This window comes from Mirounga angustirostris, unplaced genomic scaffold (genome assembly GCF_029215605.1).
Source record: "Mirounga angustirostris isolate CCGP_5_RB_7025 unplaced genomic scaffold, mMirAng1.0.hap1 SCAF_12, whole genome shotgun sequence".
NCBI lineage: Eukaryota > Metazoa > Chordata > Mammalia > Carnivora > Phocidae > Mirounga > Mirounga angustirostris.
This window is the reverse complement of record NW_026991720.1, coordinates 40,523,291-40,539,020: the sequence shown is the minus strand read 5'-3', so window position 1 is coordinate 40,539,020 and position 15,730 is coordinate 40,523,291. Positions and strand designations below refer to the sequence as shown.

Genomic DNA, 15,730 nt, shown 5'->3' with positions numbered 1-15,730 from the left:
CGTAGTTAGATTTATTTTGTTTTTGACTGAATTTATTTCTGCTCCACGGGCCTGCATTCTTTTCCGTGGCTAAATGTGCTCTCTCAAAGTATAATGTATTTAATTTGGTCAGTTCTGTACATCATATAATGGCAAGGGAGAAGAAAAGAAAAGGGGAACATCCGAGTCGGGAGGCAACGGTGCAAAATAAATAGTCATATTTTCACGTAGTGGGTCTGATTTTCTCCGTGAGTTGAGATGGTCTTCTTAGAAGTAACATGCTTTACTGATGCTCAGAGTCTCTGGTGACCTACAGCAGTGGCTGAGTCCCCTAAGCCAGGGCTTTTGAAAAGCTCCTGTGCACGCCAATCCCCTGATTCTGCAGGGCTGGGGCGGGGCCAAAGACGTTTCTGACAAGCTCACTAGTGATGCTAAGGACCGAGCAACAAGCACCTAAGTCGCCAAATCAAAACACCAGCTCTCCAACTCATCACAATTCATTTTATTCCACAGCATGTATAAGGGAATGTTATTCTCAGGAAGATGTTTAGGATTAAAATAATTAAAAAAAAACCTTGAAAGTACACACATTTATGTATCTCTTCTTTTCATTAAATATATATCTGTTTGGCAAAAAAATGTTAGACTCTTTTGTACAAAAACAAAGCAAAAAAAAAAACAAACCAAAAAACAAAAAAACAACCAACCCCCAAACCCTTGCAAATTGTCAATACTTGTAATAATTACAATGATGTAAACTTGGATGTCTGACAGCTTGACCATCCTGCGGGGCCTGTGTTGTAGCAGAACCCCCAGGAGAAGGTAACACCAAACCCGTCGAGAGGGGCCGCCTGCCACAGAGGCGTTTCGGTTTAGTATATTAGAGATGGGGATGACGACTGATTTCACCATTTGTGCTTTTACCTAAGGGGCTGGAAGGGTGTGAGGCGTGAAGAAGGCAGGTGTGGGCTGGGGCAGAGAGAGGACACCCAAGACTAGCTGGCGAGGAAAGAAGGTTGGGCACGCTCACAGTGCAGACGTGAAATGGCATTGGACCTGGGACTGGGTCCGGAGACCCGGTGCGGTCCACGGCTAGAACGAGGTTTCTGCTGCTGCCCTTGGAACCAGAGAGGACCAGCACAAGGCAAAGGCCTGCACGGAGGACGGAAAAGACCTGAAAGCAGATTTCGAGTCACAGGGAACTGGTGGTGTGAGCGGACTCTGGAGAGAAGGGGAATGAGGAGGCGGTGTTTGGTCTTCTCCAGCAGCTAGGCTGTTTCTTCCAGACACAAGCACTGGGGCAGTCCCTTCGGTCTGACGGGCAGGTTTTGGGGCAGTCTGGTGCTGCCGGCTTGCACCCTCCAGGGAGGGAGGACGGGCCTGCTGGGGAGGGGGGTGAGGATGGAAGGGCCCTTTGGCTCTCTTATTGGCGGTGGGTTTTGCTCTGCTCCCATCGGTAGACTGCAGCAGTGGGAAGTGACCTAAAGCAATGGAGTCTAGAAACAGAATCAGGGCAGTGAGCAAGACGCCAGGTAGGGGTAGAAGAATGCTGGGGCTAGAGGCGAGGCCAAAGACAGTGTTGACCCACAGCTTCTCTGCACCGCGAGAGGGTTCCGAGGCGTGGGTGTGTTTTAATTCTTCTCTCCCGCAAGCTAGATTTTCCAGTTTTGGAGGGGGCGCTTCTGGGCCCGGCCACTTCAGTTACAGTCATAGACGAAGTCATAGTTGCTGGGCTCCTTGGGGATGGGGGGAGGTGCGTCAGGGATCTGAATGTTTTCCAGGTCGAGGAGGCGGAGCTTGATTTCCATGCTGAGCAGGGTGTCCAAGTCATTCCGGGTCAGCTCACTCATCATGTCTTTCCCCAGCAGTGCATTCAGCCCGTCCGTCCAGATACAGTACTGGTGGAAAAGGAGGTGACAAGGGTAATTACTGATGACAATGACAAGAGTAGTGACAGTGGTTAACAATGACCACGCAACGTGTGCTGGGCTCTGTGCTAAGTGCTCTGCCTACATCACCATTTAATAAAGTTGACACTGCTGGGATCATCTCTGTTCTGCAGATGAGAGAACCGAGGCGCTGAGAGGCCGAGGAACTTGGTAGCGTGTGGAGTGGGTGGGACTGGAACTCAGGCAATCTAACTCTAGTGCACCTGCACTCTTCTGTGCAAATAATGCCTTCTTATGTAACAGTAGGAGGATCTGAGTTCTGCATGACCTTGCAACGTCATACCTTCAACATCCTACCAGTGAGTCTGCTTTTAAGCTATTGGTAGTATATATCCCAACATGCCCGGACTCAGCATTAGGTCGAGGCTGCTTCTTCCCTGACTCCAAGCACGGTTCCTAGTCTAGTGGCTAATCTCTGCCTCTCCTCTCTGATTCCTAACACTCACAACGTTAGCCCACTCTTACCCGGGAGCCAATCATAGTCCCACCTTGGCATTTCTCAGCAAAGGGCTAGAAAATAACGTTCTGCTGCCCAGTGTCTGGTGGACAAAATGGCTACAACTGTTGGCTGATCTTCATGGGAGGTGGGCTGGCTGCCTGTCTCTTCTTGAGTCTCTAGTTTCCAGGTTTTTTCTCCTTCGGGTCTGGGAAGCCTGGTTCCTGGGGACATAGCCGATCTTGGAAAGCCTTCCAGAGCAGCCAACTAAGAATTTGGTTCTTCCTTTCTCATTAAAATTGACCATGCCTTTTGTTTCTCCAGTGGACTGTGAACTCCTTGAAGAAAGAAACTCTACCTTGTTTATCTGAGGACCTGATTTGCTCTTGTCATCCTCCCTCCCAGAGGCTGTAGCCCTGGGGCTTGTATTAGAGCCAAGCTACCTGGTGGCTGAACTAGCTTCTGATGTCAGCATCTGAGAAAACCGTCTGCATTCTGGAAGCTGTGCTCCGCTCGCCTTTTAGTATATCCTAGTCCTCTGTAGGACCTCTGTGATAGCAATTGCTCTGTTCTTACTGTCAGACTAGTCTTCCTTCTCGAATGGGCTCTAGATTACCCCCTCTTCTGCCCTCACTGGGTCAAGTTACAATTCCAGACCCTATACTTAGCCTGTCCTTTGCACTGTGCTTACCTGGAATATAACAGCAGATCTCAACATAAAATGTACTATAGGACTACAAGCACTTTACAAATCTTAAGCCACAGTGATCTGGAAATCTCACCCTGATGCACATCTCAGGCACCCCTTTTTAAGCTGAGGAGATGCACCATAGGTGTATTATGAGGGTGTATGTCTGGGTAGTGCAGCCCTGAACTATAGAACTTTGCCTTGGCTGTGTGATCTCTGCCAAAGTGTCTGACCCATCTAAACACCAGCTGCGTGCTAAGAGATATCTGGAAGTATTCATGTCCTCATGAATCCCTCAGACAGATTCTGAACTCATTGAAACATTCCTTTCCACATAAATAACCTTCATAAAAATAGATACAAAGGTCCTACCCTGGAGATCCTGATCTTGTAGATCTTGGGTGAGTAAATTTTACTTAGAAAAGCTTCCAGTTAATTCTGATATACTTCCAGATATGGGGGCCACTGAACTCCATGTGCTCTGAGGCCCCTTCCAGCTCTAACACTGTTTGACTGTAAATCCCTAAGCCCTGGGCTTACTGCTTCTTGTACAACCATCCCGGTCCTGGCCAGCTTCCTAGTACGGATTAATCTGACCCACAGGAACACTTCTGTGGTGCCTTTCTTTTGAGAAGCAGCAGGTACAGAAAATTTTATTAAAGAGTGCATCAACCAATAAATAAAAACTCAGTAGGACTGAATCTGAGTGGAAAGTATCAAAATGAACTTACAGTGTATTTTATCTTTAAAGAAATAATGTAACTCCCAGTCTGCCCATAAAAAGGCCTAAAAATAATGACCAACCAAGTAATAGCAAGCACACCTAATGCCCAGATTCTGGTTGCTAAATACCATTTTCTACCAAAAGGGACCATGGCGCCACAGAGAAAAGGCAGGAAACATGCAAGATGAGCCAGACATATTTTGTCATAGCAGAATGACTGAAGGTTGTCAAAGACATCTGGGGTCATGTCAATAGGACTCAGAAACCAACCAGAAGGTGTTCCTACTTTCTCTAGATAGGATTAATATGGACACTGATAATGACAATCGCTGCAACCCATTAAAACACAAATATGTTTAAATCCATTACTTCATAATGATACTCCAACACCAAAACCACCTCGTTGTTCTCATTTGGAAGATGCACATTATTTGGAAGACTGACAAGAAAAGTAAGTATTTAGCCTGCTTGTTACATATAAACTGTGTAACCTCAAATATGAGGCCCGTTTCCCGCTAATAAATGAAGAAGGAATGACTGAATTGAGATACCAACCTTTCCAATGTCTAACAGGTCCAAGAATCCTGGCAAAAATCATCAGTGGCTGCTAACATCCCCCAGAGAGACAACCAGACACCACGGAAGAATGCAACACCACTGTTGCTTAAAGTTGAGCCTCAATTAGATGAATCCTCTAACTGCCATGTAATACGAAATACGGGAGACAGATAACCATGTGAAATAACAGCACATGTTATGGTAGGCAGAAGAATACCCTCCTTTTAAGGGAGATCACGTCCTGGAGCCTGTGAGTATGTTAGGGTGCACGGCAAAGGGAATTAAAATTGCTAATCAGCTGACCAGCAAATAGGAAGGTCCTCTGGGATTGTCCAGGTGGGGGTAATGTAATCACCAGGGTCCTTAAAAGTGGAAGAGGGAAACAGGATAGGAGTGAGCGAGAGAAGGGAGAAAGAAGGCGAGTTTTTTTTTTTTTTTAAAGGTTTTATTTATTTGACAGAGAGAAACACAGCTAGAGAGGGAACACAAGCAGGGGGAGTGGGAGAGGGAGAAGCAGGCTCCCCACGGAGCAGGGAGCCTGATGTGGGGCTCGATCCCAGGACCCTGGGACCAGGACCTGAGCCGAAGGCAGATGCTTAACGACTGAGCCACCCAGGCGCCCCGAAAGAAGGCGAGTTTTGACTACGGAGGAGGAGGTCAGAATGAGGCAGTGTGGAGACTCAACCACCCCGGTTGTGGGTGAATGGAGGCTGTGGCCAAGGGATGCCGGTGGCCTCCAGAAGTGCAAAGGGGGAGGAAACAGATTTTCCCCTAGAACCTCCAGAAAGGAATTCAGCCCTGCCAGTACTTTGATTTTAGCCCAGAAAAGACCTGCATCAGACTTCTGACCTCCGGAATTCATGTTGTTTTAAGCCACTAAATGTGTGGTAATTTGTGGAAGCAGCCACAGTAAACTAATACAGATAATTATAATCAGCAAAATCTAGACTCTCAGCAAGGTTATCAGACAGATGACCTGGGTTTTTCAATGAATAAATTGCAAGGAAAAAAAAGCATAAGCAGATGCTCCCAAGAGAGGGAGGGAGAGAGAGAGAGAGGGAGAAAGGGAGGAACCTATAGATTCAAGGAAACTGAAGAAACATGTTGGCCAATTGCTACGCATGGATCTTATTTGGATTCTGATCTGAACAAAGTATAAAAGAAATAAAACACACAATGGAGACAAGTGGAGAAGTCTGAAAACTGACTCCAGATGGTAGTATCAAAATGTTAAAAAATCGGCTGTGATAATGGTATTGAAATGGATGCTCTTATTTAGAGATGCACACAGGAACATTTACAAATACACGATGTATCTGGATCTGCCTTGCTAGGAATCTGGAGGGGGGCAACTGGGCATGGGTGTGGGTGTGGGTAGAGATGGGTCCACTGTGGCCCTGAGGTGATTAACTGCTGACATTGGGGGATGGGCACAGGCAGGAAGCTGGGAGGTCGGGTCCTGCTTCCTGCCTCCCTAGCAACACAGTGCAGGGGTCAAGGAGAGAGGGTTCCTGGAGCAGGGCTCCATGGTTTCAATTCCAGCTCTGTGACTACTGGTTTGACCTTGGACAGGCTTCTTAACCTCTTTGTGACTCATTTCCCTCCTTTATCACATGGGCATAATAGTTTGTTTCTCTTAGAGGTATAATGAAGATTAAGTGAGGTGAAGTACATAAGACATGGGATGGTGCCTGGCACAGAGAAATCCAGGCTCGTTGCAATTACTATTATCTTTGCAAATGTTGAGGTATTCGATTTTGAGAGGCCTCTCTCCTTCATTTGATGAAGATATCTGTAATAGGACTTCCTATTTTATTGAGTGATTATGCAAATAACATGAGGTAATACATATGAAAGAGATCTGAAGAAATTAAGTGTTCACAAGTGCATGGCATTTTTCTCCTCACCGTATCAATAAAAGGTGGCAGTTACAAACAAAAATTTGGCAGTCTGAGAACATTTGTCCTTATCTGGAATTAATGCACCCTGGGAAAATACAGCCTTGCATAGATTTAAGTAACATCCACAGTTCTACTTTCTAAAGTAGTTTTCCATACAGCTGTATACTTCTTAAATACGATGGCCTGCCTGTGTATAACCACAATTTTATTTAAAAAGAGAAGCAGTAGGCCTCAGTATCTATTTTCAGAAAGATGAAGACAAAGTCATACCCTTTTGCAAACTAAATGTCAAGTTACACAGAATTACACTTAAGCACCATTCTAAATGCAGGATTTGCATCTAATCTTTCCTCTCTCTTTGGGATGTACAATTTTATTCAAAAGCTTTAAAAAACCAGTGAAAAGCAGATACTGAATAACTTCTAAATGAGCAGAGTCTCCTCGGGGAAACGGGAAACAAAAGTCAGATTCTATTAAAATGTTCCCTTCCTTTCTAAAAGCTGTTTATGCAACCACACGTAAAACAAAAATTTGAACGGTATCGTCTAAAAATAACAGTTTTGAGCGTAATGTTGGGCTCCTGTTTACAAGAGAACGAGTTACATCAACCATATAGCTGCTATTTCACCTTACAAATACATTTTCCTAGATCTATGCTAAATATTTTAATTATAGCTGACAAGCGTGTGTCAAGGAGAAAAACAAATTATACCTATAACGAGATGTCAAAAGGAATAAAATCACCTCAAAAATAAAATTACAACAGCAGAGACAGCCCTAGATCTCTTAAAATAACTTAAGGAAACATGGTAGAAAACCTACTTCATCAAATGTTTTAAAGAACAGAGACAAGTTTATCTTGGGAAGACTGTGACTAAAAATTCAATACTCGATGAAAACCAAAGCTTCATCAGGGCTGATTCTTCCTCGGGGTTGACAGTTATGCCCTTGTTGAGTATGAAGCATTTGTTCATTCTCTTTCATCACCATGAACTCTTGGTCAAGCTAGTAAGAGGTTGAATCTGTGATAACTGGTGGTTTTTAAAAAAGTTTCCATTCTATACCAAATCAACGAGATGTTCCTTTGTTCATGATTTTTCTTAGGCAGGATTTTTTTTTTTTTTTAATGAAATTTCTTTCCAATATTTCTCTCTTGCTTGTTTTTCTAGGAAAAAAAAAAAAGTGACATTGTCTCACAAATTAACCCCACTGAGACCCTTACCTCGTGCTTGTCAGGAGCTATGAAGTTCAGCTGGCAGTTTGAGTCATACAAGATGGAGAAAGCAAGTTCAAGCACCTCCTACAAGGGATCAGAGAAAACACCACAGTGAGGAAAAAGGGGCACATTCGTTCTGCAGTTATAAATGGCTGCAGACTGAACATGGAGTGAGTGCAGACATGGGGGCAGCAGTGAGGCTGATGGGAGGAAGGGGCGTTTTTTTTTTTGTTTTTGTTTTTTAAATCAAGGTTCACAGCACATATCCTTCTGTTTAGGGGAGGGTCTGCATGAACCAACTCATTTAATTCTCAAGATAGTCCTTGTAGCAAGTGTGATCATTCCTCTTTTAGGGGAAGGAGCTTGGAGAAGTTAAATCATTGTCCAAAGCCATATAACCCCAAAGCCATGATACTCTTCTTTCTTCAGCTCCTCCCTTCCAGGTCCAGGGAGACCTGAGAAATCGTAAACTTTTCCCCAACCAGCAGATTAAGGGCTGCTCTATCTTTGATCATCCCCAAACAGACAGATGTCCATAGAGGTATGAACTTCCTAAAATATGGAAGCTACATGGGAGCCAACGAGGCTTGTGGATGAACTCATTATCTTTAGGTCCTTTAATCTTTGAAGTACTGTAGAGCAAAGGCTACATAAAACTTAGGTGTTATCCAGAGGCTGCAGAGTATAAAGGAGAAACAAGGGCCCAATGTTAGAATACGTGGGTTCATTCATTGGTGAGCGTCTACTGAGTGCAGGCTATGAGCCAGACCCAAAGGGCCAAGGATTAAGTGACACTGTCATTGCACTGTAGCTGTATGACCTTGGCTGAGACACTAAATGTCATGTCTAATATGTATGTTAAAATACACTTCTCAAATTATATGTGCTGTACATTATTGGATACAATGATTATTCTATTGGTTTGAGCAGTTAGTGGGATACAAACTTTAGAAGACAGTCATGGCACATCTCAACACCTTAAAAGCTCCTAATCTGGAGGGAAAGGGCCAAGTGTACCCATATTGGTGCTCTGCATTGTTACAACACACACATACTGCATAATTTCCTAAGAGGGCAGGTCTTTCCACATCATTCTCTGCTTACTATTTGTCAGAGGATTTGCCTTTGGCCAGTAACTCACAGCAAGAATGCCCCAGAAAGAAGATGGAAGGCAAACAGATGAGGTCAGTGCCTCCAGATTTCAGAATTTCAAATGGGTTAAAGAATTCTTGCCAAGTGAACACTTGAAGGCCTAGCATTAGCTGGATGTCTCTCCTGACACAGTCAACCATCCGGCTATTTGGGCTCTCGTGGGGTTTGTCTGTGTCTGACTTGCCTCCAGCTGTCCCCTCATTAAGAGGGAGTAGCTCTTATTCTGGGCCTAGACCTACTGGTGTCTCAAGCTCTTACAGCCTCCTCACCCTGCCAGAAACAGGAGCAAGTGAAGGAAAGAATGCCGAGTCAGGAATGGGAGCTATTCTGCAAACTACCGCTCTCCTCATTTTCATTACTTCTTCCTTGGGCCTCTATTCAGGCCTGCCCAGTGGAGATCAATAATACTAAAAAAAGAGTTCACCAAAACAAACAAAAACATTTTTTTTCTATTAAGTTTAGCATCTCTCTTGGGTCTTTTAGTTTGTCATGGGCCCTACTAGTGGCATCATAAATTGGTGTCATCTTTAAAAAAAAGCAAAAACAGGCAATCCATATCAAGAACCAGGGATCCCATTACTGGGATTATTCCTAAAAAATCAAAAAGCAAGCAAATTCCATATACATTGTTACCTATAAGAATATAACATGAGAACTAAATAAATGTCTTCCCCAATTTGGGTAAACCATTAAAGAAATCACAAATTAGCAGAGAAATATATTCAGCCAGCCACTGAGTACGATAGTTATGAAGATCTGATCTTAAGTGAAAAGAAGCAGGAGAAATGAACATTATTTATATACTGATCACAATTATGAACAATGACTACCTGTGGACAGAGACTGGAGGCAAATAAGGTGAAATGAAAATAATTATGTTAAGGGGCTGGGATCAGAGGTGATTATTTTTTTTTTTTAAAAAATGTAAAACTTTTTTCAATAAAATGTTAAGCTCTGATCTCATTAATTCATAAAGATTGTTTTTAGATTAGGAACATTGATATAAATGATGATTTCATACTAATCTCAGTGTCATTCATTAGGAAAACTGACTCCTGCTTGAGAGATTGGGGAGAAAGGAGAGGATGGGCTTTGCTATGAATGACCAGTCAGTATATGGTGACAGCCCTAGGTGACCTTTGGAGGTCACTAGGAAAAGGTGAAATTCACGAACGGATTTCTGGGCTGACGCTGGACAACTGGCACTCTGCTGAGGCAGTCACACGGCTCATCCCCTTGTTAATGACAGCTAGGGTGAACACAACCAGAGCCCAGACACAGCCTCTTGACTAGGTGCTGAGGTCACCTGAGGCCAGAGTGTCAATGTGGCTGTCCTTGTGACACTTTCTCTTCTGCAGAGGCACAGAGAAGGAAGAGAAAGGAGGGAGCCTGCCAACTTTGGGTTTTGCCTTCCTAAAGCGCAAACCAATGAGGACGTGAAGGAGCGGAGTCGTCATGACCTAGATTCCTGATAAACACAGGCAGGAAATGGGAAATTCGTGAGAATGTCAATCCCCACTTTCATTTCACCAAAGCTGCCTGGGAGGGGTGGGAGGAATTAATTCTCTGATCCACATGCCTGCATTAAAGGCTGCTATCGCCTATAATGAGTTTTATTGACGTCCCTGGCTTGTTGTCATTGAGTCACTGGTGGAGGTCAGCTCTTCTAGGCTACAGAGCTGGGAGCGATGGCACCTCTCAGACTAACACTCCAGAAGCTGCCACCTGTCCAAACCGTCTGTGAGGGATAGAGGTGCCAGGAGGTGGTAGAAGAGGAGTCATGGATCTGGGGCAGTGTCCCCCTCAGGGGCTTCGTCACACTCCACAGCATTCAGACATCTGATGCTCTGGGGCTTTGCTACTCACGACCTAAGGTCCTTTATTCCCTCTGGATTTAATTCCATGAAAAATAATGTTCAGGAGCTCCTATTTTCATTCTCTATTCCATTAATTTACATCTCTCAGCATGTGGAGGAAGGCCCGGGATGGGAGAGTTCTGGGGATAGAGGAGGCAGGAGAATCTGAACATCCCACCCCTCAACCATGCCCTGGGGCCTCTGACCCCATCCTCAACTCTTGGGCCTGCGTGCAGTGACAAGGCATGCTGGGTCAGGAGAGGCTCAGAGAAACTCTAGACATGGATGGCACTTTGTTTTGGGGACTGCCATTTTCCAGCAGGCAAATGTCAGATTGAATACAAGAGTAGAGTTTTATGCAACATATTTTCAGTATTCAGCGCTGGCTGCCATTCCTTATATTGTTTTGGGGTGACACGTCTCATTTGGCCATTTTTCCCAGCATTCCCTTGAACTATGTTGGTTCTCCACCATCTATTCAGGTTGTCTGGAGGGCAAAGACATAGGATATAACTTGGCATGTGAGTGTGCTGAATATGGCCATAGGCATAGCAGTAGATTTCATAGCTAAAATACACTGCTGCTCATCTATAGATCTATGAGTTTGAGTTTCTATTTTAGAAGGCAAAAATTACTCATTCATGTAGTACATAATAATAGAGGATACTGCCTTCTTTGGGCGGCTATAACTTTCTGGCCCCAATCTGTCTTAACATTATCAGCCAATAGTTCTCCAACTCATTTTCTTCTCTCGGTCCTCTGTCTCTCTGGTCTTTTGTCTCTCAGTCCTGTACTCTGAATTCAATGTTTCTCAATCAGAGGATGTTCTTTCATATGTTGGAAGGACCCTGTGCCTTTTCACATACTCTCTCCTCTTTCTAGAAAGTCTTCCTCTCACTTAGCAATTCCTTTTCAAAACCCAGCTCAGACATCATTGCCCCTGGGAGTCTTTCTCAAGTCTCCTGGGCTCTCCCTGTATTTAAATGTCCCAGAGTTTTGTAGTGAAAAGAAGAAAAAAAGAAAAAATAAGAAAAAAAGAAAAAAGGGCCATATGTAGTGAAAAGAAGAGCCATATGCACCCCAATGTTCATAGCAGCAATGTCCACAATAGCCAAACTGTGGAAGGAGCTGAGATGCCCTTCAACAGATGAATAGATAAAGAAGTTGTGGTCCATATATACAATGGAATATTATTCAGCCATCAGAAAGGATGAATACCCAACCTTTACATCAATATGGATGGGACTGGAGGAGATTATGCTAAGTGAAATAAATCAAGCAGAGAAAGTCAATTATCATATGGTTTCACTTATTTGTGGAACATAAGGAATAGCATGGAGGACATTAGGAGAAGGAAGGGAAAAATGAAGGGGAGGAAATCAGAGGGCGAGATGAACCATGAGAGACTATGGACTCTGAGAAACAGACTGAAGGTTTTGGAGGGGAGGGGGGTGGGGGGATGGGTTGGCCCAGTGGTGGGTATTAAGGAGGGCACGTACTGCATGGAGCACTGGTTGTTATATGAAAACAATGAATCATGGATCACTACATCAAAAACTAATGATGTATTGTATGGTGACTAACATAACATAATCAAATCAAATTAAATTAAATTAAAAAAATAAATGTCCCAGAGTATAGACAACATTGGATTATCATTGCATGTTGGCACATAAGTCTTATATCTACTAGACACCCAGGGCCAGGGGCCAGGTTGTATTTATCTTTGAATTCCCAGTTCCTGGCACAGATCTGATAGAAAGAAGATACTCAATCTCATATGAGTATGAATGATGAATGAAGTAAATCTCAACAAAAGGCTTTTGGGTTAAGACCAGAGTTTTCAAGATGATGCTAGAACATCAGCTCCTAGTATAATCTGCTTCTTATTTCAGGTTCATGAATCACTCTGGAAAAATAAAAGCTGGATTCTAGGACATGGTGAGATGGAAGCTTCTGATATGTCAAATACATTCCTATCTGTATCAGTGAAATCTGGTCAGATTGGTTCCTTTCCTTTTTCTATTCCCAGGACCTTGGACAGTGCCCTGCATCTCAGATGCTGAATGAGTGAGAAGTCCTGTCATTTACCAATGTATTGCTATTAACAAAGTGTCTCCCTTAAGGATGCTAATGTCAGTTTGCCTTGCTCAGCAATTAAACTAACCAAAGTCTCATGGCACAAAATGTCAGAACCTACCCTCCAGTTGGAAAAACTGTCTGAAGAGCCAGCAACACACATTGGTTACTGCCCACTACCATGTACCAACAGACCTCCTGTAGACATATTTTGGTCAATTCTCCCTTCAAGCTGCAGATATCCCCTTTTCTACCAGAAGTCTCAGAGGTAGGGAGCAGCAGGCCTGTGGAGTACTAGGAGAAGGGGTGTGGGTACGGGGGACTGAGGAAGGAAATTCTTAGAACCATGGGTTTCCTTTCTGCCTTTTGATGTTTTACCTGATGAACCAGGTGTATGAACACTCAAAACATTGCAAAACAAACAATTTTCATGTGTATGCAATGAAAGCACCAGGCTGGTGGAGATACTGCCTGTCTCAGCCCCCAAGGTAGCCTGGAAGAGCTGGGGGTGACTGGAACATCTTAACCAGGGGATACCCGGGACTAGCCTCCACTTGCTATCATATCTCTGTGTTTATAGCAGTGTGCCCCATCCATCCATCCATTCATCCATCTATCCAATTTTCCATGAGTGCCATGACAAAAAAAATAGATTGAAAAATGTCATTTACTCTGTTTTGTTGGTCTCTATGGGGAGAGGAGTCTGACACAGGAAGGCCACAATCCACCCACACATATATGCTCAAATGAGATCATCATCTCTACCCCTGTTTCAGTATTGGTCACTTGTGTCTTCTCTCTTTTTTTTTTTTTTTTTTTTTTTTGGTTAGTCAGGCTGGAAGTTTATCAGTTTTATTAATCTCTTCCAAAAACCAAGTCTTGCTTTTGTTGATTTTCCCTGTTTTCAGTTTCACTGATTTCAACTCTAATATTGATTATTTCTTCTGTTTGCTTTAGGCTTAAATTGCTCTTCTCCAGCTTTGTAAGGTGGAAAATTTATTGATTTTTAAGTTTTCCTTCTTTTCTAATATATATGTGTTTAATGTTGTAAGTTTCCCTCTAAGCACTGCTTTTGCCCCATCCTGCACATTTTGATGTTACATTTTAACTCTATTTAATTTATTTTGTAATTTCTCTTGAGACTTCTTTTAACTATGGGTTACGTAGAAGTGTATTCTTAAATTTCCAAATATTTGGGGAGATTTCCCAGCTATCTTTCTATTACTGATTTCTAGCTTAACTCCACTCTGGCCTGAGAACATACTTTGTATGATTGCTATTCTTTTAAATTTGTTAGGATATATTTTATGGCCTAGAATGTGGTCTGTCTTGGTCAATGTCTCTTGTGAGCTTCAGAAGAATGTGTATTCTGCTGTTGTCAGGTGGATTTTCTATTAATGGTAATTAGATCAAGTTGACTGATGGTGTTGTTCTAAGTCATCAATATCTTTACTGATTTTCTGTCTGCTTCATCTATCAATTACTGACAGAGGGGTGTTGAAATCCCTATATAATAATGGATTTGGGAATGTCTCCTTTTATTTCTTTGTTTTTGGTTTTCTGCAGTTGGAATATGATATGCCTAAGTGTTGTGGGTGGGTTTTTGTGTTTTGTTTTGTTTTTTTTGTATATTTATCTTGCTTAGTGTTCTCTAAACTTCCTGGATTTGTGGTTTTATGCCTGTCATTAATTTTGGACTGTCCTTAGCCATTCTTGATTTAATATTTCTTTTGCACCATTCTTTTTTTGGTCTGGTATTCTAATTATACGTATGTTATACCTTTTGCAATTCTCTCTGTTCTTTGGGGTTTTCATTTTTTTCCCTCTTTATGTTTCAGTTTAGAAGTTTCTGTTGACTCATCTTTAAGCCACTAATCCTTTCCTTGGCCACGCCAAGTCTACTGATAAACCTAGTAGAAGCATTCTTCACTTCTGTGACAATGTTTTTATTTATAGCCTTTCCTTCTGATTCATTTCTAGAGTTTCTGTTTCTTTGCTTACATTACCCATCTCTTCTTTCAGGTTGTCTCCTTTTTCCATTAGAGCCTAAAACACTTATAATCTGTTATTTTAAATTCTCTGTCTGATAATCCCAGCATCTGTGTCATAATGGAGTCTGGTTCTGATGATTGCTTTGTTTCTTCAGGCTGTTTTTTCTTGCTTTATGGCATGCCTATAATTTTTGTTGAGATCCAGACATGTTATGTCAGGCAATAGGAAGTGAGATATATAGACCCTTATGGTGATGATTTATGTTAATCTCACAAGGAATTGGGATATGTTTAATATTTGCTGTAGCTATAAGTGTCAGAGGCTTCAAATTCCTCTAGTGTCCCTGTTTTTGTCTCCTCTATTGACTTTGGGCTTCCCTAAGTATTCTTCCTCAGAGAGAGTTTATGTCTTGCAGAACTTTCAGCCCTGATCGACTGTTATATTATCTTGGAGTCTTATTAGTGTGGTGGTAGGATATGGGTGATGAATAGCATTTAATTTGCCAATTAAGTCTTCATCTTTTAGGGGCTCTGTATCTTCTGGCTGTCACCTTCTCAAATGGTATAGCCTTCCCCTTCCCCTCCCACCCTCTCTCCTTTTTCCTGGCTGCAGAGTTTCCTACCAATTTCCTTGAGGCTCTGACTGCTATTGACTATGTCTCCCTCAACCCCCAACCCCACAGTTGAGACAGAAAGGCTAAAATGAGATAAAATGAGAGAAATTCTCTTCCTCTAGATAGTAAAAAGATCTGGAGAACAGAAATTTGTTATGGAGAAGGCTCTGGCATATTTCATGATTACTCTTCCTTTTCCCCTGCCAGAGACATGAGGGGTGGTCCTTTTCAGTTCTTCACTGTAAGAATCCACTAGGGTTACTGGAGGTAAAGCCCATGAAAGTATGCCACCCCTTAGAAGACTGAAACCCTAAGTTTTTCACCCTCACACTAGCCCACACTCAGCCTACAGCAACTAATCAGAATTGTCATTTAAGTGATCCTACGATTTATAGCTCCAGTGGATTCTGCCCCGGGTGGGCAGATCTGGCTGTGGCTCTCTGGATGCACTTGACTCTCCAGATTCCATGGTGGCAGTTTGCCTTGCAACCTCAGTTCCCTGGTAGGTCCAAGAAAACTGTTGGCTTTCACTTTATTCAGTTTCTTCTTACTACAAGGATAGGAGTGACAATTCCCAAGCGCCTCCC

General features: G+C 42.8%; 1 protein-coding gene across 10 annotated transcripts in view; it reads right to left on the bottom strand.

The window, feature by feature from the left end:
* Positions 1-466: 466 nt before the first annotated feature.
* Positions 467-15,730, bottom strand: part of ELMO1 (engulfment and cell motility 1) — a 520,853-nt gene continuing 505,589 nt past the window's right edge. For all 10 annotated transcript variants that reach the window (XM_045864408.3, XM_054505224.2, XM_045864407.2 and 7 more), the window contains 2 exons: positions 7,458-7,535; positions 467-1,877 (listed from right to left, as the gene is read on the bottom strand). In XM_045864408.3, coding sequence (XP_045720364.1) covers positions 1,677-1,877; positions 7,458-7,535 — 279 coding nt within the window. In that variant the 3' untranslated portion in view covers positions 467-1,676. The remainder of the gene's footprint in view (positions 1,878-7,457; positions 7,536-15,730) is intronic.